The sequence below is a fragment of the Lepidochelys olivacea genome, assembly GCF_965140295.1.
Source record: "Lepidochelys olivacea isolate rLepOli2 genome assembly, chromosome: 2".
Classification (NCBI taxonomy): domain Eukaryota; kingdom Metazoa; phylum Chordata; order Testudines; family Cheloniidae; genus Lepidochelys; species Lepidochelys olivacea.
The window spans coordinates 188,004,495-188,032,063 of NC_140412.1; the positions used below are offsets into that span (position 1 = coordinate 188,004,495).

Below are 27,569 nucleotides of genomic sequence, written 5' to 3' on the forward strand. Positions count from 1 at the left end.
CCCTGACAGGTGTTTGTCTAACCTGTTCTTAAAAACCTCCAATGACAGCGATTCCACAGCCTCCCTAGATAATTTTTTGTTCCAGTGGTTAACTACCCTCACAGTTAGGAAGCTTTTTTTTTTTGTCTAACCTAAATCTCCCTTACTTTTTGTCCTGTCCTTAGCAGTTAAGGAGAAAAACTTATCACCCTCCTCTTTAAAACATCCTTTTATGTACTTAAAGACTGTTATTGTGTCCTCCCTCGTCTTCTCTAGCATAAATCAACACAATTTTTCTAGTCATGTTTTCTAGATTGTTAATGATTTTTATTGCTCTCCTCTGCACTATCTCCAGTTTGTCCACATCTCTCCCAAAGTGTGGTGCCCAGAACGAGACACACTATTTCAGTCAAGGCATTATCAGTGCTGATTAGAGTGGAAGAATTATTTGTCATGTTTTGCTTACAGCACTCCTGCTGGTGCATCCCAGAATGATGTTTGCTTTTTTTGCAGCACTGTTATGTTTCATATTAAGTGTGTGATCCACTATAAGCTCCAGATCCTTTTCTGCAGTACTCTTTCCTAGGTAGTCATTTCCCATTTTGTATTTGTGCAATTGATTTTTCCTTTCTAAGTAGAATCCTTCTCATTTGTCATGATTGAATTTCACCCTATTTATTTCAGACTACTTCTCCAGTTTGTCAAGATCATTTTGAATTCTAATTCTGTCCTCCAAAGCACATCCAGCTTTGTATCATCCACAAACTTTATAAGGGTACTTTCTCTGCCATTATCCAAATCATTTCTGAAGATATTGAATTGAATCAGACTCTGGACAGATCCCTGCAGGACACCACTCAATGTACTCTTCCAGCTTGATTATGAACCATTGATAACTATGCTGAGTACACTTTTCCAACCACTTGTGTCTATGAGAAGGTCACTTGAGACCATATCAAAAGCCTTCCTAAAGTCAAGATATATCACATCTACAGCTTCCCTCTATCCACAAGGCTGTTTACCTTGTCAAAGAAGGATATTAGGTTGGTTTGACAGGGTTGGTTCTTGACAAATCTGAGTTGACTCATGGACTTTAAGGACCATCGTGATTATCTAGTCTGACCATCTGCACATTGCAGACCACAGAACCTCATTCACACCCTTCTGTAATTGTCCCATAACTCATACTGAAGTTCACAAATCATGATTTAAAGACATCAAGTTACAGAGAATCCACCATTTACTCTAGTTGAAATGAGCACTGACCTTATTTTTTCCTAGGTGCTTACAAATTCTTTGATTATTTGCTCCATTATCATTCCAGATACTGAAATTAAGCTGACTGGTTTATAATTCCCTGGGTTGTCCTTATTCCCCTTCTTGTAGACAGGTTATATATATTTTCCCTTTTCCAGTCTTTTGGGGTCTATGCCATCCTTCACGAGTTCTCAAAGGTAATTGCTAATGACTCAGATCTCTTCAGCCTCTTCCTTAAGTATTCTAGGATGTATTTCATCCAGCCGTGCCAACCTGAAAACATCCAATTTGTCTAAGTAATTCTTAACGTGTTCTTTTTTCTATCTGAGCCTCAAATCCTACCCAATTTACATTGATGTTCACTGTTAGTTGTCCAATTGCTGCTAAGTTTTTTTGATGCAAACCGAAACAAAAAGGGTATTTAACTCTTTTGCCCAATACAGTGTTTTCTGGCATAATTCATTAATATTTTAAATTGTTTTGACATTACCAGAGAAAAGGTGTTCTAGAATTGCAAAGAACAGTTATCTGGAAAGCTGTTGTTTTTTGGAGGTTGGCAGAAAGTGGGCAGGTCATGGTTTATGGATGGAATCTAATATAAACCTTTCAAATACTAATTTGGTTAAGTTTCCAAAAACATTGCAATGAATATTTGAAGATAAAATTTGGTGTAAATATGGCAAAAAATTGTTGACTGTTGTCTGCTTTTTCTAAAGCAGTGAAAGTTGTTTGATTTCTAGCTGTTGTGGTAGGTGCCTCAGAACATTGCAAGCCCTACCACAGAGGCTCTTCCTGGCATTTGCTGAAATTGCTTGGATAATAGCTTTACTTTCTTTTGGACTACTTCATGCCTTCCCCCAGAAAAACTATGGAAGTGAAATGTTAATTGGGAAATTCACTGGGTCTTATCATGGGGAGGTTCTGATTTCTCATTCCTTTGAGAGAGGGGTTTTCAGGCCTCTGGAGGCAGGTATTTATTGTGATTCGGTTTGTGTTCAAGTTGTATTTGGTGTGTTCAAATTCAGTTCATATTCAAGCCATCCAAAAAAAAAATGGTTGTTACTGGTTCAAATCAAATTTCAATCTTAGTGGAAATAAGTTTCAACTCTCCTTTTTAATTTAAAATTGAAACTATTTTGATTTTTGACCATTTATTTATTTTTTGAGTTTTCCTCGTATTTCTGTTGTCAAATAAACACGATTTTTTTAATAAATAATTTGTTTGAATGAACTAAAATAACATCTTCTAATATTTGCTCTGTCATGTTGGAACTCTGTGGTGAAAGGATAAATTTCAGGCCTGAAAATGTTGTTTCAACACTCTTCTGTGTTGCTGACCCTGCCAATACAATTTCTGACAATTGATAACAGCTTGATCATGCCATCTTTATGACATTCCCAGCAGTTCAATATGTTTTCTTTCTTACTGAGACGTGGCTTATCAGCAAATGGACCAAGAATTGGCCCAATCCTTATTTGGGCTTTCCTTCATTCAGGTATATTTGTGTTTGGAGATTTCATGAGCTGTAAGATGATATTCCGATTCATCATCCAATCTTTCAATTTCAGAGGTTTCTGACATTGATTCTATGACATTATTAATTTTTACTTATGACTGAAGCATTTCCAATTTTGTCCACGTTTTGACTTGACTTTGTCCCTTTCTAACAGTAGGAGTTGATATCTAGGATCAAGGTATACACATGAGACAGATATAATTTTCAAACAGATTTTTTTCTTTTCTCTCCCCACTGAAGCCAGTAAGGATTCAGTAAATGGAGAAGAGACTTTTGATGTTTCCAGTTGGCATTTTAATTAGGCACCATAAAAGTCACATGTGGTCAGTTTTTCATATTGAAGAATCTTATCACTTTAGCGGGTTTCAGTGCAATTGTGATGCCTTCAGTGACACTCCATTCTGCTCATGGTTTGAGGTGGCCATGTCCTGGCAGAAATCCCTGCACTCCAAGAGTCACTCAAGTATATTATAAGTTGAGAGCCATTTGGCAGGACAAACTAAGAGTGGGTTTTTAAATTTAATTTAATTAAATTTTCTAAGTTCTACCAATATTGTTTGTTTTCTCATTTTTTACAGACATATTGAGCTTTATGAATTATACCAGAGATTGTACGTTTTTCAGAGAGTCTTCAACTACAAGGTGTAGGCAAAATAGAAAATTCCCTTCAATGTTACACCCATGGCCTCAGCACATATATTAAGGCTAGCTGCTTCAACCATAGGAGTCAAATCATTCCAATCTTGCTCCATATCTTCTTCTTGAACTTCTTCCCCAAAGAATAAATAATTTATCCTTCACCTGAATTTGTTGTTGTTCTTCTTCCATTTCCTGGTCCTCAGTTGTTAACTTCACTGCTTTCACTATGTTTTCTCCATTATCTGTTGTAATGCTACATATACGCTTAGGAGTGATTCCATACATACCAACAACTTTAAGAATCATTGATTTTAAATATTCAAGAGATGCATCTTTCCTTGATCTCTTTCAATGATAGAGTCAGAAGAGCAATTTGTCCTGCAACAATATGCTGAATGTTACTCTCTTAAAATGGATCAGCCAAATTGTGTGGCACAACCCTCTTTCAAAGAAATTAGTCTTCCTTTTACTTGTTTTGTGATTCCCCCTTTTGAATGGTGGCTGCTACAGCAGTAACTTTGTCTCGTCCATCTTCAGCATTTCAATGCAAGTTTTGTCCCCAGCCCTTCCAGAATGGGGTCAACAATTTCACAAAATCCTGAATCCTCTATTAGGTTCAATAGTCCTCCTTTTTACAGTGACTAATTCTAGGCGAGCCTCCAGTAAGGTAGCTTAATCAATTGTTGTTGCAATTGCCTGAGTTGTGAACATGGAATCCAAAGTATCTTGTGTTGTTGTAGACTTCTTGATGTGGGTTTGTCTGGATTGTTGTTGTCCTTTTGTCATTTTTCCCCTTAAGAAATTGCAGATTACTCCTCAGGGTGGTGTCTTTGAATGTGCCTTTCCAGATTGGCAGCATGGTTCCCTGACACGATTCTGGTTTCTGAACTGGACAAATAGCTATTTTATTTACATGGTCATATTTGAAGAACATTCTTATGGGATTTTTGTTGTTTTCTCCTTATGATTCTCCATTGCTGTAATAAATTACAATAGAAATATAATTACTATAAATAAACCAAAGACATTAGCACAGCCCAGTTGCATATTTCCAGAATCTAATAAAGTATGGTTGTGTTTTAGCCGAGAAGCAATTCAGAGAGGGGTGATCTTGAGTCATCACCGATCCATGCGAGTTCGTTTAACATGCAAACTTTTGCAGAGCTTGTTCTCACTCCTCTAATCAGAGCCTGTCATAACCAGCTGCAGTAGGTGAAGAGAGAGAATTGCTTGGGGATGGGGTGGGGTGGTTGGAGATGGGTATCAGGTATTGCCCTAGAGGGTGGGGGGTTGGGAGTGAAGCCTGTGGCCTACTTCAGTGGGGAAATAAGTTTGCGGCATGGGCCCTGCCTCAAATGGGGCAATTGGAGGGAGGAGCTTCCCCAGGGTTTGGGCATGGGGGCGGAGGAGGCCTGTCTAAGGGGGAGAAGGGTTGGGGAGCCATTACTTTTTTTGGGAGGGTGGGGGCGAATAGTTAACTTCTGGGACCAGGGAGCATTCCAGCTCTGCTCTCAGAGATGGTTCATCTGTTGCTGGCCCCGTTGCTGCCTCATGTGGTATACAGGCAGCTCCTGTGCTTCTCTTCTTCCTCCCTACTCTTGTAGGCTGACTTTCTTCTAGTCTTATTCTCATCTCATTTAGGGTTGCCAAGTTTCTACTTGCATAAAACCGAACGCCCTTGCCCTGCCCCTTGCCTCACTCCTTATCCGAGGCCTTGCCCCCCGCTTACTCCATTCCCCTCCTCTGTGGCTTGTTGTCCCCACCGTCACTCGCTCACACATTTTCACAGGGCTGGCTCAGGGGGTTGGGGTGCAGGAGGGGGTGGGGCCGGGATGAAGGGTTTGGGGTGTGTGTGGGGGCTCTGGGCTGGGGGGTGGATCCGAGGGATTCGGCATATGGGAGGGGGCTCCGCGCTGAGGCAGGGGGTTGGGGTGTGGGAGGGGGTATGGGTTCTCATCTGGGGGTGCAGGTTCTGTGGTGGGCCAGAAATGAGGGGTTCAGGATGTGGGAGGGGGTTCCCGGCTGGGATGGGGTTAGGGTGTAGGGGGGTGAGGGCTCTGGGGTGGGGCTGGGAATGAAGGGTTTGGGGTGCAGGAGGGTGCTCTGGGCGGGGACTGAGGGGATTGGAGAGTGGGAGGGGGATCTGGGCTGGGGAGTCGGGGGTGTGGGCTCTGGGGTGAGGCTGGGCCTGAGGAGTTTCGGATGCAGGAGGGGGGATCAGGGCTAGGGCAGGGGGTTGGGGCACAGGGTGTGTGTGAGGGCTCCGGCAGGGGTACAGGCTCTGGGTGGGGCTGGGCATGGGGTTTGGGGTGCGGGAGGGAGATCAGGGCTGGGACAGGGTGTTTGGGCGCAGAGGGGGTCAGGGGTGCAGGCTCCAGATGGAGCTTACCTCAAGCAGCTCCCGGAAGCAGCAGCAGCCACAGTTTCTGGCCAATGGGAGCTGTATGGCTTGTGCTTGGGGCAGGGTGGGGGAGTGTGCAGAGTCTCTTGACTGCCCCTACATCTAGGAGCCGGAGAAGGGTCATGCCACTGCTTTCAGGAGCCGCGCAGAGCCATGGCAGGCAGGGAGCTTGCCTTAGCACCGCTGCGCTGCCTACCGAACATTTAATAGCCCAGTCAGTGGTGCTGACCGGAACCGCTGGGGTCCTTTTTTACCAGACATTCTGGTTGAAAACCGGACACCTGGCAACCCTAATCTCATACTGGGGCAGGCCTTTTCAGTTCAGTTCTGGTTCAGTAGGTAGGTAGGACAAAATTATGGTTTGGGTTTGGTTATGGTTCAAGTTTTTAAAAACAAACAAACCACAAAATTCCACAGTTTGAACTGGTTCTCTGGTTCCAGTTCAACTTGCTGTCTGGCAGGGGCAGAGATGAGGCCCTCCACTTGAAGTGTTTTTTTTACATATTTTTTAATTGCTTTGGGTACTATAAAAAGCCCTAAGATGAGTGCTGCATTGGGTCTCCTTAGATCAGAAAGAAAAAGCGTACAGGACATACCCCTCCATGCTGCTACACTGAACTGTCCTCAGACTGCTGCCAGCAAGTTTTGCTGAGGACACTCGCTTCTCCTAGGGTAGGTGTAGAGGGCTAAAAGCCTCAGTGTCTCATTGTGCAGGTTGTGTGTTTGGGACAGAGGGAAGGTTGTCTGCTGGGAGAGGGTATGGAGCTGCACGGGGGAAAAGCCCCTCTATAATCCATCGTTCCACTGGCAAACTCTTGCAGCTTCTGCTGAAACTTCCAGCAGGTGTTAATGGTCTTGGTGTGCGTAGAGGGGTGCAAACTGTTAGTCTCTGTTCTTGCCTATGTATATTAGTAAGATTTTGCCTCTATTTTAACATATTCCCTCCCCTGCTATGAAGAAAGAGTTGGGGAAAAGGGATGATATACGGTCCTTTGTTTCCATGGCACTAATTTTCTATTACCTATTAAAGTTAGTAATTTTATTTTTAAAACGTCCTTTTGATAGGAATTTTCCTGTCATTTGTTTAAAACTTATAAATGTTTGGGTTTGCTTTGTGGTAACGCACAAAGGACCAAATCAGGATCACAGCCTCATTGTGCCTAGTAATGAACAGATACACATTAAGAAATAGTTCCTCACCCAAAGAATTTGTAATCTAATTTCAGACATCTATTAACAACGTCTTTGATTTCATCTAGCATACCATTAATTACATCTATTTATATTCTGAGTGGCAAAATAAGAGATTTTAGTTAGTGAATATGAAATTTCAGCAATAGCCTAACAAGTAGAAAAAGATAAATGATATTCTCTTTCCAGGTATATGAAGTTCCCTTTCAAAGAACTGAAAACTAAAGAATTGGAGAAGATAAAATACAGTATAAACAAATGCATTTTCAATTGAGTATTGGCAACAAACGGGCCATCTTATTTTGGAAAATTATTTCAGGATGAAATGTAGCACGTTTCACATTTTCACCGCTTGCTCTAACACAAAGGTCACTTAATTCCACGCCATAATTTTATTTGTTCAGAGTATTGCTCAGATATATCTTTGGGCTATACACATTCTTAGAAGAGATGGTTTTAAACTTGTAATAGATACAAAGCTGCTGAAAATTTTAGACATAAGAATTTCAAAGAGTTCTTTGTAAATTTTTATATGAAATCATTAAGAATGCAAAATGGATCTTCAATGATTGGATACTGTGGCTTCCATTAAAACTATGAATAGCATGCATGGTTTCTGGGTTCCCTTACTGGTAAAATTTTCACAGGAGCCAGTGTTGATAGTTGAACTTACCAATTTATTAAACAAAACAAACAAAAATGAAAACACACAGACTGTTGGGCCATCATTTCCCAAACAGGTAGGTGCAGGCTCTCGGAATTGCCTTTTTCACAGCCCCTTCTCTGTTTCATGTTTAGGGCTTTTAGAATGCTTGACCATTTCCTTTTTGTCCCATCACCCACTGTCTGTTACATAACTTCTTGGGGGATACTGACAATATCATGATAGGGATAATCAAAGTGCTTAGATAATGAGCTCTAAACTAATTTAGTCCCTTAGGTAAATACATTTCAATATATTTTCTTAGCTGTAAAACTATTTCATCAGGTTTTGAGGTCATTTTTGATTCCATGTAGAGAAAACTGAACATCTGCTGGTGATGAGGAGGAGTTTGTTCTTTTCATAGGTGATTTTTGGGATGACTAGACTGGAGAGCAAATTTTGTATATTGTGGAGCTGTTTATGCAATTTTTATTTTAAATTCTCCTCTCCTGTTATGTATATTGATGGCATAATCCTAGATGAATGAGATCCTCTTCTTTCCTCCTTTGAGTTTTTGTTTTGGCGTGAGACATGTCCAAAATTTTGTGCTGATGATCAGAGGAGTTGTAGTCTTACAGCCTTGTTGCTCTTTGTTTGCCAGCAAATCTGTTTTTTACACTTCCTATTTTTAATTTGAATCTGTTTTGTACTTCTGTTTCAAATTTAATGATTTTTTTTGTTGCTATCCATTTGCAGAAATTCTCATATCCAGGCCTCAAATATTTTATTGAATTTTCCTGTTTTATGTTCTCTCAATCCCATTATTTTGATGTTTTCTCAACTCCTATGCTTTTCTAAGTCTTCCAATTATTTTGTTGGGCTTTACACTGTAGTTTTAGTTCCTAATGGATCTCATTAACTTGTCTGGCATTATCTTGTAAGTCCGATGCACTTTGTCTCAGTTCTTCTGTTTCTATAGATATACTGATGATTTACTTGTTCAACACTTCAACTTTGTTTTCCAATCTTCAAGGCTAAAGTGAAATTAGTAATTATTTAGTGCATTGGTTTGTGGTGAACCTTCCACTCTGAGTGTTTTCCTTTTTTCCACGTATTTTTGATGCAGAATTGTTCAGGGTCGGTCAGATTTCTGTTAGGAACATTATTGAATGGCAGTTTTCTGAAAAAACATTTCTAGATGGATTAAGACCAAACTGGTAACTTGAGGTATTTAGTCCAATAGGGCAAGGCTTTCCAGAAGCATGAATCTCACTCCTTCATTGGGATCTCAGTGGAAATTGTTAAAAAAAATCTGATGCTTTTCTTGGAAATAAAATTGTATTTTATTGGTTTCCAAAGTCTACATGTAGTTGATTTGATTTTGAACTCTTGGAATTTCTAAATTTCTTTTTGGTCACCGTAACATATTACTTGTAGGTAGAGTAGCAATGTTGCCACTTACCAAGTGATAGAAATAATATTTGTCCATTTTTGAAAATAACTTTTGAGGTCCTATTTGAAATCAGGATGGAATGAATGAAATTAACTGTGGTGCACAATCCCCCTAAATGTTTGTGCAGGTTAGAGGTTTTAAAAAAGAATAAAATACAAAGAGATTCTCTTGTCCTCTGACGTTATGGCCACAATAGTCCTTTATTTTATGAATTCATTGAAGTCCACACAATGCTTTCAAGTTGTTCGCTTGGTACTTTGTTGCCTTTTATGATTTCAGGTACTTTTTTTATTGTTTATATCCAGGATAGATCAAATAATGGGGAGGAAACTGGATCTATCTGGTTTGACAGATGATGAAGCAGAGCATGTTCTTCAGGTGGTCCAACGAGATTTCAGCCTTCGCAAGAAAGAAGAGGAGAGGCTGAGGTAAGATTTTATGAAAATATATTTTCATTTTGATTGTCCTGTCTGGGTAATGAAAAAGATGCATACTGAACAAACTGGAGGAACTTGGCCTTTCAGCATCCATAATAAATATTTTTCACATTATGAAGCTGGATGTATTCAGCACAGAATATTTATTGTGGTTTGTAATTATAGCCAGATTCAGTTATTTGATTAAATACCATAATTGATTTATTTTTTAAAAGTGTTTGAATACATTTTTTTCATGGAAGTGAATAGGAGAAGTAAGCTAGTGTGCGTGCGCGAGCTCTCTCTCTCTCTCTCACACACTCTGTAATATACAGTATATTGTGCCGAAAACTGTTGTCTGACCAAATATTCAACTTCTGCTTTCAGTCACACAAAATCAGTAAAAAAACAAAAAGAGCCCCTTGCAAAGCAAAGCAAACTAAGTGTGAAAGACAGTTTCCCTCATATACTAGCAGGAATGTGAGTTGGTAGATGCAATAGCTTTCCCATTGTTTCCAACTGTATTTCCTTTTGTGTGATCCATGTTTCTTTTTTAGCTTCTCTAGAAAACATGACTTGCTTATCTTGAAGAGAGACTGAAGTACCTATCTATACTTGTTGCATGCAATTTCTCTTGCCCTAATGCTGACTTGAAAAACGGATACCATTTTTTATCTTCCAGCATCTCACTGGAATCACAAGAGCAGGAAGTTGCTTAAGAAAGGATATGAAACTCAGCCTGTACGTTGTATAAATTGAAGAAGAAATCCCTCTTTTTATTGTTGTGGTTTTATTTCCTGTTGCTATTCTCTGAAATAAGGAGGAAATACATCATCACACTATCCTAGTTCATTTTGAGTGCACTGACACCCACTGATCTAGTGGATGAGAAACTTGATTGGAACCTCAAGGTGCTGGATAGCTTAGGATAAAGGGGAATTTATACAGGAATAGACCCCTCCTCCCACTGAGTACCCCTTTGTTCGTTGGCCAGACAGATGCAAGTTGATTGGCTCTTGCTTTCTACAGTCACTTAATTAAACCCGGCCTGGGGTTTCTCAGACCTCTTTCATCATTTTTAGCCACTTGAGGCTGGTGTCCAGTGCAGATAATAGGCCAAAGAGCCAGCAACCAGAAAATAAGAGACATGTGATTTCTCTGGTGGACCCCAGGTCTATGGAAAAATGGAGATCTGGAGAGTAGGAACCCTCTTTGGTACCTTCATTCCCCTTTGGAGGAGGAAAAGGAGAGGATTCAGCAGAGGAAGATGAAACATTTGCATCGGCACTAGGGAGGCTACCCCGAGTATGGGCTATATGATAAATGCCCTGTGAACCCTGCACTGGATGCACCTAATGCCTGGCATGGGTAGATGGATAGATAGTGCCCTTCTTGGATGTGAAGTTTTAATAAAGTGGCCTGCCACTTAAAATCCATCCCCGTGTTTGTCCTTGTTCACCTGTGTCCCCTGATCAATAAGCAAGATCCTGCCCAGCTTTTCCAAACAGTGGTGGTGTGGTTCTGCTGTGTGGTGGAAGGGCAGGATGAGGAGGGCACACACAGGGAGACTCTGCTGTACCCTGTACCCAAGGATTTTAGTGGTTACTCCATTGCAGAATGAAGGCGGGGGAGGGCTAGGGATAGTGCAGGGTGGGCTAGAAGAGGAATGAGGAAGTAGCCAGGGGTTACTTGAGCATGGCCAGTTGCATCCTAATGAACTGAGAGTACAAAAGCTGGGAAAGATGCTGCAGCAATGGCCATGCTGTGATTCCAGTTCTCTCCCCCAGCCTGAAGAGATGGTTCCATGAACCTTGGTCCCCAGGGAGAATCCCTGTGCAAAGCCTATTTATTCAGGGGTCGTGTAGTGGTTGAGGATTTGTTTCTGGGGTTGGTCTATAACAGTTGTTGGTTAATAATAGTCATTTATTTGTGAAAATGGGGCATGGGAAGGTGAGAAATATCACAAACTAAAGGCAAAATGGGTTCCCACAGTACACAACTGACCATTAGCTGGCTTAAGGAACATTCCATGTTTTGGGGGAGGCTGTGCAATTCTGTTTGCATGCTTTCACAAAGAATTCCTGAGCAACTAGTTTCCTGAGCCAGGATCTGTTCATTTTGTGCAGTGCTGATAAAGCCACATTTCTCTACCACAGATTGGTTGTAACAAATGTTCAGTGACCAGACGTTAAATTCGGACCTTTTGTTAACTAAGGGATCACTTGCAAAGTTACCGGTTGGTTTGTGGTTTAAATTGTTGTGGCTGGTTTTTGCAGTGTGACATACCAGAGTACAGTCCATACTAATAAGTAGCTGTGTCACCCCTGCCCTCTAACCTGGAGTGCCATTTAAAATGCTTTGCTGCTGTAGCTTCGAGTCTGGACTGCTCACAAACAGCCTCCAGCATGTAAGTCACTCCCAGCACACAGCCAACCAGGCACACCTTGGTTTTTTACCAGCCTGGGTTATTCTACAGGGTGACCCTAGCACCCCAATCCCAGATTTCCCCCCAGAAATGTATGTCCTTTATTGCCTAGCCCTCTCCGAGACGGTACAAATCTACTGAGTCCTTTATTCCTTTCAGGGACTAATTATGCACACAACTTGTTACCCCAAATGGAGTTACATGGATACTTCAGCTTGAACACACTGGATTAGATAAAACAATAAACAAGTTTATTAACTAGAGCAAGATTAAAGAGAGATATTGTGAGTGCAAGTAATGAGGCATAGAAGTCCGACATGGTTACAAGAAAAAATAAAGACAAAATGCTTACAGATGCCTAACTTAACAAACTATGTTAGATTCAAAGCAAAGTTTTCTCACCACATGCTTTCAGCAGTCTCACTGAACAAACTCTTTAGGTCAAGATCGCTCCCCTGGAGTCCAAAGGTTGCTTTCTTTGTCTCTTCAGATGCAGTGAATGTAATGGGTAGGGGCAGAGAGAGGCTGCTTTGGGATGTTTATCCCTCCTTTTTATGTTTTGACTCCCTCTTGAAAAACATTTCCATCTGAGACCCAAGAGACAAAGAGTCTATGTGGAAGGATGTTCCCTGCTGGCTTTTTCCAAGTGTTTTGAACTTCCTGTTTGCATTTAAGCAGTATACAGGGTAATCAAATTAAGTCAAGCACACATTCCTTCCTTTTTTTAGGATAGACCTGACTTCTGCCTGGACAGGACTGTGGGGTTTGAAACATGTGTTAATAACATCATACAGGGAATCTTATAACTTCACATACAATGTTGCTGTACGTATTTTACACTAGACCAGTACTGACCAGCAAATTGAGTTTTCACAAGATACCTTACAAGGTATACTTTGTACAAAGATTGTTACAATACTGTGTAGGGTGTGAACATGGGTTATATTCTATCTCTCACGTTACAATACAGTAAATATTTTTTTGTTCGGTGGAGTAGTGTTGGGAGAAGGAGCTTAGTATGATCAAAGGGATAATATTTACACACAAGAGTTTCCCAAAATGTCACCTTATAAGGAGCTTTTGCCTTGTTTAAATACAACTTATTTTGCAACTTATACTAAGTCAGATCAATTCTTGAGGCTATTTCTATGTAGTTTTAATTTTTGAAAAAGTTATAATTGGCAAGATCTGTCAGCCTGATGATGATTTTAAAATGTCAGATATAACGCTATACTTTCTGTAGAAGACAAAAACCACTGTTTACATATTAACATTGTATAGAGTTTTGTTACAAAAATGGTTACAGATACGTATGAGGATGTGTTGGTTTTTTTTTAAATTTTGGTGTAATAGTAATATATTTCCTTTTGTTATGTGTACAATACAGTTTTATATAGGAAATTGATAAAAACCTTTATAAACTTTTGTAGATTGGCAAATTAGCTAAAACTGAATGTCAGTTGTGAAAATCAAGAGATCAATAGATTTTTACATAGCAAGTTTGTTTTTTGAAAGGGAACTTATTAAAGCTTTCACATGGAATGTATTTTATTTTTATATGTGTAATATAGGGAGAGGTAGGTTTCAGCATACCGGCTTGTACTATACAGAGTTTTATATTTTTCCACTGGAATTTCAGTAGTTACTTTGCAGAGCTGACTTTGGCACTGAAAATATTGTTGTTTTGCTCTGTATGACAACGACGAACAAGAACCATTTAAGATAATATAGGAGAGTAGACGTTGATATAGCGGAAATCATCTAACAAGAATGTAAGCTAAAAAAACTGAAATAGGTTGATGGCTTGTTGGCTGCAAATCCACTTTGCCAGCAGAATATAAAAGCTTACTAATACACAACTAGAATGACAGTTTAAACTAATGTATTTATTGGAAGTGTGGCTAAAGTTAGGAAAGATGCAAATACTGCATAGTTTTCAGTCACATTATGCCAATATCTTCCATTAATTCTTTCATGTAGTTTTGTCTATTCACATTTCTATGCAGCGTAAATTATAAGATGTAAGAAATTTATGACAAAGTCAGACTTAAAATTTTTAGCTGGATGGTTTGATTTATTGAAGCTAATGAAAGTGTCATTGCCTCAGAAGGGCAAATGAGTTTCATGTTGTCTTTCCCCTCTGATGCATACTGTTAGTCTGTATCCGCAAAAACAACGAGGAGTCTGGTGGCACCTTAAAGACTAACAGATTTATTTGGGCATAAGCTTTCCCACGAAAGAAAGCTTATGCCCAAATAAATCTGTTAATCTTTAAGGTGCCACCAGACTCCTCGTTTTTTTAGGTTCGTGTGTCATTTGAAGAAGAATGTAGCACTATTGTAACCCATGTAAAACCTGTGCATACACAAAATAAAAATAATCAGGGGTCTGCTTTCATTCTGCCCCCCCCTCGTTATTTATTAAAATGACTTGAATGCAGATTTTTCCAATATTTTTCCAATATTAATTCATCATGCTTTATATAGGAACTGTGTAAGTCTTCGCTGGCTGGACAAGTTGTCTAGTTTCACTGAAGCTTCGTAAATATCTTTTGCATTCTCTGCTGTAATGCTCTTTTGTAACTTCTTGTAGCAGGCTCCTAATCAGTAGTTCTTAAACATTTTAATGTCATCTTCTCTCAGAAGCTCCCAATCCTGTTCCCACACCTTCTAGTGAGTGATTATATGAAAATGTAATAACTGAACAATGTTTAAGGTGACCAGATGAAAATAACCTCACTCAGTGTTGAGTATATAATTGGTTACTTCCACCCATTTTGTATCTGTGCAGTCTATTTTCTCATATATGTTATAGAACTCAGTAATTATTCATACCATATATCCTATCATTGTCTGCTATTCCTACAGCTTGAATCTCTCCAGCTCATTTTGTGTTGGTGGGATGTTTTTTGTTTTATTTGGCTACCCTTCCTCTATTTTAGTGTCATCAGCAAATTTGATCATGGCTGAAATTAGCTCAAAGAGATGCCCAACAAAGAGACATGTTAGTAGACTGGCTTTATTTTCTGTGAAACAATGCAAACAGGCATATGTGTACAAGGGAACTCTGGGAGGAATATAAAGGCACTCAACTTGAAGTGATGCCTGCACAATTGAAACTTGATGGTATGGTGGGACCACCTTGTCTTTCAAATGTGTAGGCTTCTCGTTTATGCTAGAACCTCTTCAGACCACTGGCACATGTGAGAACCACTGCCCTAAATAACTTAGGTAGATATACTAACTGGTGTGTTTCCAGTGGGAATTTTTGGCACCCTGGTTTAGAATTAGTGCAGCTGCAGCAGTGCTAACACTGGGAAAAGACCTTGTCGAAACTGGGTACTAGTATTTTTTAAAATCATTTTTCCATATACCATTTTTCCATTAGTGTCCACAGTGGGGGTGGGGGAAGGGGACACGACCCAGACAGAGGAGCTTACAGGGGCCTGATTATTATGTACATTAGGCTATTTACACTGCCAGAGGGTAAATGAAACTCTGATCCTCTATGGTTTCAAGATGCTATGCTGGGTGGGTGTTCCTGCTAAATGGAATTTGTCAGTATGAAGACATTATGAAATGAAATTTATCCTTCAGTTCTAAGTACTCTATCACAGTTTTTCAACTGTGGCTAGGAGTGCTGAAGCCGGTTTTCCCGATCATAGCCATTTTTACTTTTGCACTTCTAAACAGAGGAATTATTAGACTCTGTGTAGGAAGGGCTAGTGCTCTGAAGAGATTTCTGACTACTCTGCTTACTCCACTTGAGAAATAGCCACACATATGGTTAGTGAAAGGCCTTGTCTGTGCTGGCAATTTTCAGAAAATTGGCCTAGGGCTGGTGGAAATGCTAATGTAGATGGGGCACAGGCATTTTTACGAGTGTCATCTCACCCTATTTGTGTTTCTCATGATCTTGCACTATGTGGAATTCAGGGTCAAGCTAGACCATAAAAAGCAAGTGGTTTTTTTTTTTTTTAAACCTCATTCTTCTGTCTCCTATTACAAGAGGATTTAGTATATGGACTGTATGTGTCATAGGTCTTGCAGATAAAATTAAAGTTCTGTTAACTTGTGTTTACAAAGCGCCTTCTGTGTAATTAATTTCCTATATTGGAAAAATGCCAAGTCAAACACACTGGTAACTAACTGGCTGTTGAATCAGTAGAGGTGTATCTATTCATATTCCTCATTCCTAGAACAGCTTTGCTTCAAATAGCTTTTAACAATATAGGTTTTAAAAGCTCTTTCTGGTTTTCAGCCTTGCTGTGTCCCTGAGCAGTAGAATTCCAGAAGATGACTTTGATTTCTGAACACTGAACTTTGTTGCCTTACGTAGTTTAATAGAACCGGCATCTATTTGGCCTTTACCAAATAGATGGGGAGGGCACAAGGAGGACCCTTTACACAGATTTTACAAGCACCAGATATGATTCCAGCCCCCATGATTGCTCCCTTGCTAACTCCTCTGGGGATGCAGAGAAGGAAGGGGAGACTGAAACATGGCTTTACCTCTGCACCCCATGCACTGGCCCTCAAAGCAGGAACAACGCACAGAGCCAAGAAGAATGGAGGGTAGCATCAGATGGGTGCTCTCTGCATGCTGCAACCCCCGCCCGCAACGTAGAAGTCAGACTACGCCTATGGCAAAGAGGTGAAATGACCATATGACAATAACTATTGAAACTGTAGTTTCTTTTCCTGAACTATAGTCCGTTCACAAGAGTGTCAACAGGAGTGAAATCAGAACCTTTCACCTACAGGATAAGTACCACAGCTCCTGTTACATAGGTTCTTCTTCGAGTGCTTGTTCACGTCCATTGGAAACTTTTCCCCTTAGCGGCTCCCGTCGGGCCAGCGGGGCCCCCCCGAGTGGTGCCACTGCGCCGCGCATATATATATACCCCCGCCGGCCTGACCCCCTCCAGTTCCTTCTTACCATCCGTGGTGGCATTGGAACGTCTCTCTCTCCCTCGCTCTCTCTTGTAGAAGAGCAGTCCCTTAGCCTTTAGAGTAGCTGTTAACAGTTCGTTAACATACCTATTGTGGACACTTAAGTCATTATAGATTCATAGATTCATAGATATTTAGGTCAGAAGGGACCATTATGATCATCTAGTCTGACCTCCTGCACAATGCAGGCCACAGAATTTCACCCACCACTCCTAAAAATGACCTCACACCTATATCTGTGCTATTGAAGTCCTCAAATTGTAGTTTGAAGACCTCAAGGTGCTTTAGGTGCTTGGAGGCCTCCAGCACCCGCCCCAGACCGCAGGGCATGCTGCAGGCCCACGGTTTCAAGGCTTGCACCATGTGCCGCAAACCTATGCCAGTTAGTGACCCCCACAACTCGTGTCTGCGTTGCTCTGGGGATGGACATCAAACTGAACTGTGTAGGATTTGCAAGGGCGTTTAAGCCAAGGACAAGAAAAGAAAGAGACTTTAGTCTAAAGCAACTGTTGATGGAGACCGCATTGCAGCTACTGGACCTGGAGTGCCCAACGCTGGCTCAAGCTTCCTTGGTGTGTAGTGCCCCAGAGCTGTTGAGAGACCTGGCACCGGCTAAGCACCGTAAACTGTCGGCCCCAGAGCACCATGCTAGGCCCTGGCACTGCTCGTCCTCCCCAGTGCGGCCCCCGGTGCAGCCAAAAGGAAGGCGCGGTTGTTCCCTGCACAGGAGGCCGGCACTTCCCAAGGCCCCGAGCGCGATAAGAGCGGGAAGGCCGTGGTACTGGCCCTGAAACCGGCGGTCTCGGCAGCACAAGCCCCACCTTTTGAGGCTGCAAAGGACCTCATCGAGCTGTCGGCATCGAGCCCCCTCCTGTATGGGGAGAACCCTCTGGCACCCATGCCTCGGGTGCCATCGAGGGGTAAGCCAGCAATGGTGTGCCTCTCGACACCGTTCTGGCACTGCTCCCAGAGTTGGTCCCAGTCGAGTGCTGACTCCGCGGACTCATACTTGCCAGCGGCCCAGAAGGAGGTTGCAGCACTGGCAGTGGGTCGCCATGAAGAAGCACCGGAAAGACCATGCCGCTCTCCGGCACCACCCAGAGACCGGCACCGGGAGGAGTTGAGACGGCTTTCGCCAGAGGACTCCTGCAGACGATCCCGGTCCAGGGAACCGTGGTCCCAGTCCCAGGGATACCGGTACTGCCCCCAATCAGCCAGGACACGCGGGAGAACGAGCGGGCGCTGATCATTGGCACCGCCATGGCCTTCGCGATTGGCATTGCTGCAGTCCAGCACCGCTATAGCTTCTTGCACTGGGCCCCAGACAGCAGGGACCCTCAGGGGAGCTGGCAACCCCAATGGGGGACGCCAGGTCATAGGCCCAGGGGGTCCAGAAAGGCCAATCAGGAGTACCAAGAGGCCCCATCCAGGGCAAGTTACTCGGTGCAGTGGTCCTGGGCGGTAGGTCCTCGTTCCTCGCCGCTCTGTCGTGAGGCTCTCCTCCTCTGGGACCTTTGCATAGCCCATGCAATTCACCTCAAGGTGTCCAATCTCCCGGAGGTACGAAACGAGCTGGCGGACTCCCTGAGCAGGTCATACTGCATGCACGAGTGGACGCTCGGGGCGGACGTCGTACTTTCGCTCTTCCGCAGGTGGGGGTTTCCCCGGGTAGACCTGTTTGCCACCAGGACCAATGCCCAGTGCCTGCGGTTCTGCTTGTTCCAGGGCCGCAGCCCGGGCTCGTTTGTGGACGCGTTTGCGATCCCGTGGAGGGGACTTGATGTATGATGCCTTCCTCCCGCTCCCCTTGGTGCACAAGGTCCTACTCAAGGTGCGCAGGGACAGGGCAACGGTGATCCTCATCGCCCCAGCCTGGGCCTGCCATCACTGGTACACATCGCTTCTAGAGCTGTCAGTGGAGGCCCTAGTAGTCCTGCCCCTACACTGGGACCTCATTACACAGGGCTTGTCCACCCCGACTTACAGTCACTGCACCTGACGGCACCTGACGCCCTGGAGAGCCAGTGCTCCCTTCCAGTGCAACAGATTCTCCTTGGTAGTAGAAAGCCCTCTACCAGGGCGGCCTATATGGCCAAGTGGAAAAGGTTCTCATGTTGCTGTGAACCCCGACAGGTGCGGCCGTGCCAGGCCCCGGTGCAGGCCATTCTGGAGTACCTCCTGCACCTCAAGCAGCAAGGACTAGCCCCGTCCTCACTCAGAGTGCACCTGATGGCCATCTCCGCCTTCCATCCGGGGTTCTTGGGGGGCTCGCTGTTCGCCCACCTGATGGTGGGATGGTTCCTTAAAGGGTTGGAGAGGGTGTTCCCGTACTCCCGCCTACCAGTCCCTCCATGGAACCTTAACCTGGCCCTCTCTAAACTCATGGGACCCCCTTTCGAGCCCTTCGCTTCCTGTTCCCTCCTCCACCTTTCCTGGAAGGTGGCATTTCTGGTTGCCATTACCTCGGCCAGAAGGGTGTCTGAACTGAGGGCCCTCACCCCTGTGCCACTGTATACAGTATTTCACAAGGACGAGGTTCAGCTCTGGTCGCACCACAAGTTCCTCCCTAAGGTGGTCTCCCAATTCCATTTGGGCCAGGTCATTTGTGTGGTTCGAGCGCTGGTATGCTATTTGGAGTGCACCAAGCCCTTTCGTAAATCTGCGCAGCTGTTTGTGGCTGTAGCCGAGAGGATGAAAGGCTTCCCAGTGTTGGCGCAGCGGATTTTGACTCGGATTACAAGCTGCATCCGGGCGTGCTATGAGCTCGCAGGTGTTCCGGCTCTGGCGGTCATGGCCCACTCGACCAGGGCGCAAGCGACTTCCACGGCATTCCTGGCACAGGGCGCGATCCAGGAGATCTGCAGAGCAGCCACCTGGTCCTTGGTGCACACCTTCATGACCCACTACGCGGTCAACCAGCAGGCCAGAGAGGACGCGGTGGTTGGCAGAGCGGTCCTCCGAGCAGTTGTTCCATGACTCCTGCCCTCTTCCAGAGGTCAGCTTGTGATTCACCTAATGTGGAATGGACATGAACAAGCACTCGAAGAAGAAAAAACGGTTACTTTCTCGTAACTGTTGTTCTTCGAGATGTGTTGTTCACGTCCATTCCACCACCCACCCTCCTACCCCTCTGTCGGAGTTGCCGGCAAGGAGGAACTGGAGGGGGTTGGGCCAGTGGGGGTATATATGCACGGCGCAATGGCGCCACTCAGGGGGCCACTGCACCGTCCCGATGGGAGCTGCTAAGGGGAAAAGTTTCCAACGCTCGTGCATGCAGCAGGCGCACACCTAATGTGGAATGGACCTGAACAACACATCTCGAAGAACACCAGTTATGAGAAAGTAAGTAACCGTTTTTTTCAAATATGCAAGCAAACAAACTGTATGTGTATCGGAGGAGTAAGATTAACAGTTGTCAGTAATTTCATTTGCATACTAAATGTACTACTTTATGCCGTTTGTTTTATAGCTCTGTCTAGAGAGTAAAGCTTAACATTTTAACTGAAGTCCCCTTAGGGTTTTCGCTGGTCAAAGTTGCTTGTCAAAAAGTAGTGATCTGGATAAATTCCGCCCAAGAGCTGGAGAGCTAATGGCTGTTTTGGCTGCAGAGTCAGTAAGGTTAGCCTTTAAAGTGCTTTTAGGAACTGTTATTTGTCATTGATTGCAGGATATGCTGATCTGAAAGTGTGCTGCTTACAACTAATACTCTGTTTGGGATCACACAAGGTTGTAGATATTTCACTGATGTCATTAATATATCCATACACCAGCAATACGCCTGTATGCTATTTTGTATTCAATTTATTTCCAGCCTTCTACAGTACACCTTGCCTAACCTGTTAGTAGGTTTGATCCTACGGGGAAAGAGTAGGTGGATTCAGCTGACTCATTATTGCAGTGGGTGCATTATTCCACTTAGGCATCAGAGAGGTGGTGGTGACTTTCGACAGAGAGTGAGGACTAGGGTGCGGGGTGAACCGTTCTGAGGGAGGTACCCAGGTAACAGTTACAGCTGGGGAAATGAATTTTTTCTTCTTTTTTTAACTTTGGCAATAAAGCCAAACCTAAGTATAAGCACCCTTTATTAGAGGGCCCTCTGAACTTTATTGGGAGTGTTCAAGTTGGAGTCTCCAGGAATTTAAGATTAATCTTTAATTAAAGATTGTCATGTGATGAAACGTCCAGGAATATGTCCAACCACACTTGCTAACCGTGCTGTTTAGATACATTTCAAAATCCCACTAGGTGCCTGCCTGCATCTTTAGGTGCCTAACTGTCATTGAAAAACAGGCCCTCGCTATTCTAGTAATGGGAGTCGTATATGTACCTAAGGTTTTATATACTTAATATTGCTCACTGCTGTCTGTTATGTAAATTAACAATCATTGTTTAGCTCAGAATATGTAGAGATAATGAACAGACGTAATGTAAAATCAATATTTAATCTTCGATATCTTCTGTATGAAGAGCCTGATCTTGCTAACTTGATTCATAGGCCTAATCCTCATTCACGTGCATAGTTCTCCATGCATATGAGGGACTACTCATACAAGTAAGGAATACTCCTTTGAGTAAGGCTTTGTAGCATCCAAGTCTGCAGAATTTGGGCATGGTGACAGGAGTTATTGCAGATATTTTGAATATAGTGTGCCCTTTAGTAAGAAAATATTTTACCTTATCAAAAACAATAAATAATCAAGGGTGCCAGCCATAAACATTCTGGCTAAAAACCTTATTCGATATTAGGTTTCCAGTAAAGAGGTTTGGATAAATTATCTAGTATAAGTAAGAAAAGCCTTTTATTTTTATTCATTAAAAGTTTACAAACCTTCAGAGAGACAAGGTTGGTGAGGTCATATCTTTTTACAAACCTGACGATTATACTTACGATATACATCAGCTGAGGCTTTGCCTCTGTAATATTTGAGGCAGAATGGGGGGTGCTACAGAGCTACAATGCAATTAAAAATTGTATTGTAGACTAAACCTAACTGTGTTTCTGTATCAAGATTTCACCCCCGGGCTGGCAAAGGCTTTGGCTTTGTTGGAGGGACATGCTTGTAACTAGTTTAGTGGAACTAAACATGTCGTCATATCTAGATTCTCTGAGGTACAGTTGCCATGTAGGCAGGGTCAAAATTTAAGTTGTAAGTAATGGTATTTCTGTTCATGTTTTTTGTTTATTACTGTGTTTATTACTTCCACAAATTTAAATAAAGCTTGCAGACAAATGCCACACGAGAATAATAGTCAAATGTCGTAGACTGCTAACAATGTGCAGTAGGAAGATATTTGATATGCTATTGCTGTAAGGAAATACTAAATTGTAAATGATACATGTCAAGGCTCTCCGTGTTGGTAGCACAGTGTTGTAGTTTAAAATTTGTTTTTGGCGCTAGAAGGGAATTATCATACTTTTTCAGTTTCTATAGCAACATGATAAATGTTATAGAACTCTGCTTGGTTGTGTTGACCCGTTCGTGGGTCTGCCTGGAGTGATATGACTCCATATCCTAAATGTGCTCATCTTTGACTCTTTCTTGGAAAATTAGGGTTACTATTCCGCCTTTTGAAGTTTGTTGATTTCAAAGCTACTTTGGCAATTAAAGGAGGCTTTTTCTACAGGCAACATTTATAATAATGTATTTGTATAAGAGATGATAATGTGTCAAAAAAAGGGAGCCATTATGTTTAGCTGTTGCCTTCCTTATATAGAAGACATTAAACAAAACAACATACCCCAGAAATATTCCAAGGGAAATAAATAGATAATTACATTAAAGTGATATTGATGTGAAGCCGAACTCACTGATGTCAGTTGTTTTAATTAAGAGTAAATCAGGGTAAGTGGCTAGTCTTTGTCTGTATTTTTTTTAAATTATATCTAGTTTTAGCTATTTTGGGGACCCTCATATGGAGAAGCCACAGACCTTGGTGAGGTTGGTTTCTAATCATCATCAGAGGCAGGGCCAACAGCAGCACTAAGATGCAGCACCAGAAGATGGGGAAGTGGAGGAGGGCTGCAGGAGTGATCAGCTGGCTTGTTCTGTTGAGGCCAGTGCTGAGCTCACCACTGCTATCTGTGTTTATATTTTTAAAAAACTTATTCCTAAATCCTTTCTGAAACCAGGAACTAGAGTAATAAGTGGTGGAAGGAAATAATGTTTTATCATTAGGTAAAAATAAACTATTTGTTAATTTTCCCACTGGTTTGCACCTTGTTAGTCATCGCCAAATCCCACTGTGACTTGCTTTGCACAGAAGTATGTGATTCCACAAAGTGCAAGGCAGAGGAGATTCACGTCATTAATGTTTAAATTAGGAAGGGTAAAATATGAAGTGTTGTGCTGGCAGCAGAGAAAGTCATAGGAAATAAAAGAGGACTTCTTAATGTGGGGAGGTGCAGGCTGAGAGCAGCCTAAGATATCCAAGGGGTAGAGATTCCTTAACTCTGGAAACTCCTCCTTCTCTGAAGTAAAGCAATGGATCATTTACATAGCTTGCAAAGGACTGGCCTTTAGCAGCCCCTAAGTTACTCAGGAGAGTACAGGTCTCTAGATGGGGAAAGGCTAGGTTGAGAACACCTATCCATTTACAACTTCCTGGATTAATTTTAAGACTTTTTCTGCTTCTTAGGAGCAGTTTCAGATGGAGGAAACCAGAATGAGTAATGTTTTTTGAAATGAACTGGTCTAGTGGTATAGTATACAATTTGCAGTTACTATGCATTTGTCTGTGTAGCTAAGATTACAATAAACTCATGATTGGTAAGGGGGCTGCCTAGTCCCACTATGATGATTAGCTGAGCTGAAAGAGTAAGCAGCCAATTAAACTACAGCTTTCATCCAATCCATTTTTATAGATTTATTGCTTAACTTTCAGCATAAGAAATTGTCTGCCCCACTCCTTCAGCAATAATTTAGTTCCCCCATTGAGAGTAAACTATCCCACAAGTATCCTTCCTATTAGTCTGTAAATAACTTGCATTATTTTGGGGTGAAATGTAGCTAACTGAAGCCAGTGAGTGGAGGAGGAGGAACTGCCCAAAGACATGCTGAAAGTGTAGTCAGGTAGGTAGTAGGAAAACCACGAGAGGACACTATTATGAAAGCCACAAAAAGACCAGATGAAGGCAAAGGGTAGCTGCAGAAAGGTTGAAGAGGATGGGATATGGGTCAAGAGATATGGCAAAGAAGAGAATCTGGCAAGAGCACTTTCAATAGATTGGTGAGGGTAGAAGCCAGAATGAAGTGGATCTAGGATAAAGTTAGAGGATTTGGAAACCGACTCCCTATGTTGTGCCCGCAAAATTTGCCCATGTACCTATTGTGTGCATATAACAGGTAACTGCAAATACTAATTTTCCTTTTATGGTTGTCACTTACATTGCCACTTGAGAAATTTTGACTCAATATGTGCTCATGAAGGTCTCGATACAGGGACATAAGTGCATGCTTAGTTAGTCCATAGTCAGGATACCAGTTAAGCAAAACCTTAAGCATGCATTTAAGACCCAGAGACTGATCAGAGAAACCTGTCTTCACATATCTTGTAAAACAAGTTAGTCTATGTCCTATTTGTAGTTGCTGTACACTTGTCTCTGCATCTGAGATTAGAATAGGTCCCTAAATGTTTTTCTGAACTGAACAATAGACTGGGTTGTTATGTGATAAAATGACTTTAATAAATCATGTAGCAGCCTGTCCTTTCATGGTTGAAATGAATTACGCTAAATCAATAAGATATTCAAATGTGTCTCTCTTTATTACTTTAATCCCTGGACTCTTATGGTTGTTACAACGTGTAGAAGCAGCATGACTCAAATGTATTTTTGCTGTGATACTAATTAAAAATTAGAATGCAGAAAATATCTTAATCTGATCCATTGACCAGTGTTCAGGCTCCATGATAAAAAATATGGAAAATTCTTTCCATCTCTCTTTGATATATTTCTATAAACAATTAATCTCTGGGTGGAGCTGTATATTAGTGAAGAGCTCAAATACAGTGAGCTTGGTCCTTCATGGAGGTCCACTGGGTTTACGCTGGTGCGATTCACTGGAGTTACAATAGTATAGAATTGTTCCGAATTTTTTTGGTTATTTCAGTCAGAAGCCTGTGATAAACGTTGGAGAACAGTAATTGCTAATGGAGTTGGCTCTCTCAATATGTTCTCCTAGACAGGGAAGGTTGGAGATTGCCTAACTAGGAAGATTGTTCATCTTTTTTTTTTTTTTTTAAAGCAACTGGGAGACCAGAGCATACTTAAGGGTTGCCAGTAACATGTATTCCTGACCAGAGGCTTATACAAATCGAATAAAGAGATGAGAAATTCTTATTTGGCTTTCATCATACATTAGGGACAAGGAACCCATCTCATAGGACCTCCTTGTGCATTCACGCCCTCTGATGATGAAACTGGGTGAAAATCAGGAAAAGTGAGCATTTGCTACGTTCTGCATTTACATTGTGTCTCTGGAACAAGAGAGATTATCACAAATCCCCACCATTGTATCTGAGAAGATGATTAAAGACTCCTTGAATCGGGAACCATTCAGATATTGAAGCCTTCATGAGGTAGCCTGTATTATTCCGGAGAAACAACCCAGACAAGTTCTGCTGTTTGAGACTTTATAGATGGCATTGCAGAGGAAAAGGGACCTCTTAATCTCTCTCAGAGCCATTGCATAAGAATGGAAAAGCTTAATATGATGCCGTGTGATAGATATGGTAATTTCCTGTGATATCTTTGGGAGATCTTACTAGTTTATTTATCACTGTGGGCTGGGGGTTGTACAAATTCCTTGGGGTAGAGGGACCACAGCTGTTCAGGAACTAAGAACAATGAGAAGTGATTGGGCAGATTCATTCGGGTTATACTATCTCCCAAGAAGCATCACCACCTGGAGAAGCTCGTATGTACTGGTTCAGCCTGGATTCACGAGAGACCAGCAGACAAAGAAAGGACTTTTGGATAAGTAGCCTGAGTTTAAACTGACTTGGGGCCTTTGTTCTGATCCAGCAAATGGAGAGGACCTTCTGTCCAAGAGGAGAGCCCCAGTCCTTAAAGAACGATTGTAAGGACTGACATCAACCAGAGCCTTTGTTGCAATGGGGTGGGAGTGATCTTTGGTAAAGTTATTAGCATGCATTTAGTTTCTTTTATTGTTTTTTTTCTGTAATGTTTTTACCTTAAGAATAAATGTACTTGCTTAGAAAGAGCTGGGTGGTAACTTATAACTGTGGGCAGTTGTACTGTTTATAGCCGTAGAGGAGAAATCAGTGCAAGCCTGCTGAGGCAGTCTGAGTTGCTGGGGAACTCAGTGTAGGCAGGGAACTGTGCAGCCTGGAAATATTCTGGTCAGGAGGGAGAGAGATGCAGCTCTCTACCTGAGAGAGATGATGGTTTGGGAGCCTTAGTAGGTTCCGTTGCTGGACCATGGAGAGCAAATACAAGTGCAGTTGCTCTGAACTGTGACATCAATCTCCTTCTGTCCTGCTGTGCATTGACACGTGAACACTTCATTTTGAAGGTTCTGCTCTAAATGAGCAAACCATTTGATTGTGGGGGAGCAGCTAGATAGAAAACTGTTCATTGGTTAGTCACGTTATATCTTTTTAGTCCTAGTACCTACTTAATATGTTCCTAAAACTATAGCAGATTATGAGTTTAAGAAACCAATCTGTGTCCTGTGTACAAAAATAAAATAGTTATGTATGATTTTAATAGTCATTCTAGAAATATGGTGAAATTTAATCAGGAGTTGATTAAAAGCTTTCTTGCTGCTGATTGCATCCATCCTGTCACTCAAGTAGATGTAATCCTATAGCATATTCTTTTTTTAAAGCTAAAGAGAACAGACTTGAATCAATATTATTTGATTGACAGCAGGAATTGCATCTCCTGATAACTTCGCTTAATTTATTTGATTTTTTTTAAGTTCCTGGACTCCTTACAGAAAACTGGTCAAATTCTTCTGTTACATGTGTGTAACGTCACTGCAGTTATGAGATCAGAGTCTTTCTCAGTATATTCCCCCAGTTGAGAAAGCACTAGTTCTTGTTCACTCCTGTGGAAAGTCACCTAAAAATCTAGATGCATTTTATATGTTGTCTATTGTTTATGTATTTTTATGGTTATTAGTTATTGCATTAATTCAGAAGGGCAGAAAGTAACATCCATGTTTCAAAATAGGCCATTGTTCAAATATATTTTATTTAAAAAAAAATTGTTTCAGCAACGGTGGATTTATCACATTTTCCCCTTTCCTATTCTACTCATTCCAGTTCTTGACAACATTCCTTTATTAACTGCATAGAGCAGAGGTGGGCAAACTACAGTCCGTGGGCCACATCCAGCCTGCGGGACAGTCCTGCCTGGCCCTTGAGCTCCTGGCCAGGGAGGCTTGCCCCCTGCTGTTCCCCCTCCCCTGCAGCCACGCCACCGCACGGGCAGTGGGGCTGCGAGTTCCTGCCGCTCTGAGCAGCATGGTAAGGGGGCGGTGGTGGCGCATGTGGCATTGGGGGTGTTGAGTAGGGGGTACTGGGGGGCAGTCAGGGGACAGGGAGCGGTTGGGGATGAGGAATGGGGGGTGGGGGTTGGATGGAAGTCCTGGGGGGCCTGTCAAGGGGCGGGAGGGTGGATGGGGCTGGGGGGCAGTCAGGGAGCAGGGGGGGTTGAATAGGGGGTAGGATC

The 27,569-nt window shown here is 42.3% G+C and overlaps 1 protein-coding gene across 6 annotated transcripts in view; it reads left to right on the top strand.

Moving 5' to 3' along the window:
* Nucleotides 1–27,569, top strand: part of MYRIP (myosin VIIA and Rab interacting protein) — a 348,736-nt gene that overhangs the window by 17,199 nt on the left and 303,968 nt on the right. For all 6 annotated transcript variants that reach the window (XM_084621621.1, XM_084621618.1, XM_084621622.1 and 3 more), the window contains exon 2: nucleotides 9,386–9,508. In XM_084621621.1, coding sequence (XP_084477747.1) covers nucleotides 9,399–9,508 — 110 coding nt within the window. In that variant the 5' untranslated portion in view covers nucleotides 9,386–9,398. The remainder of the gene's footprint in view (nucleotides 1–9,385; nucleotides 9,509–27,569) is intronic.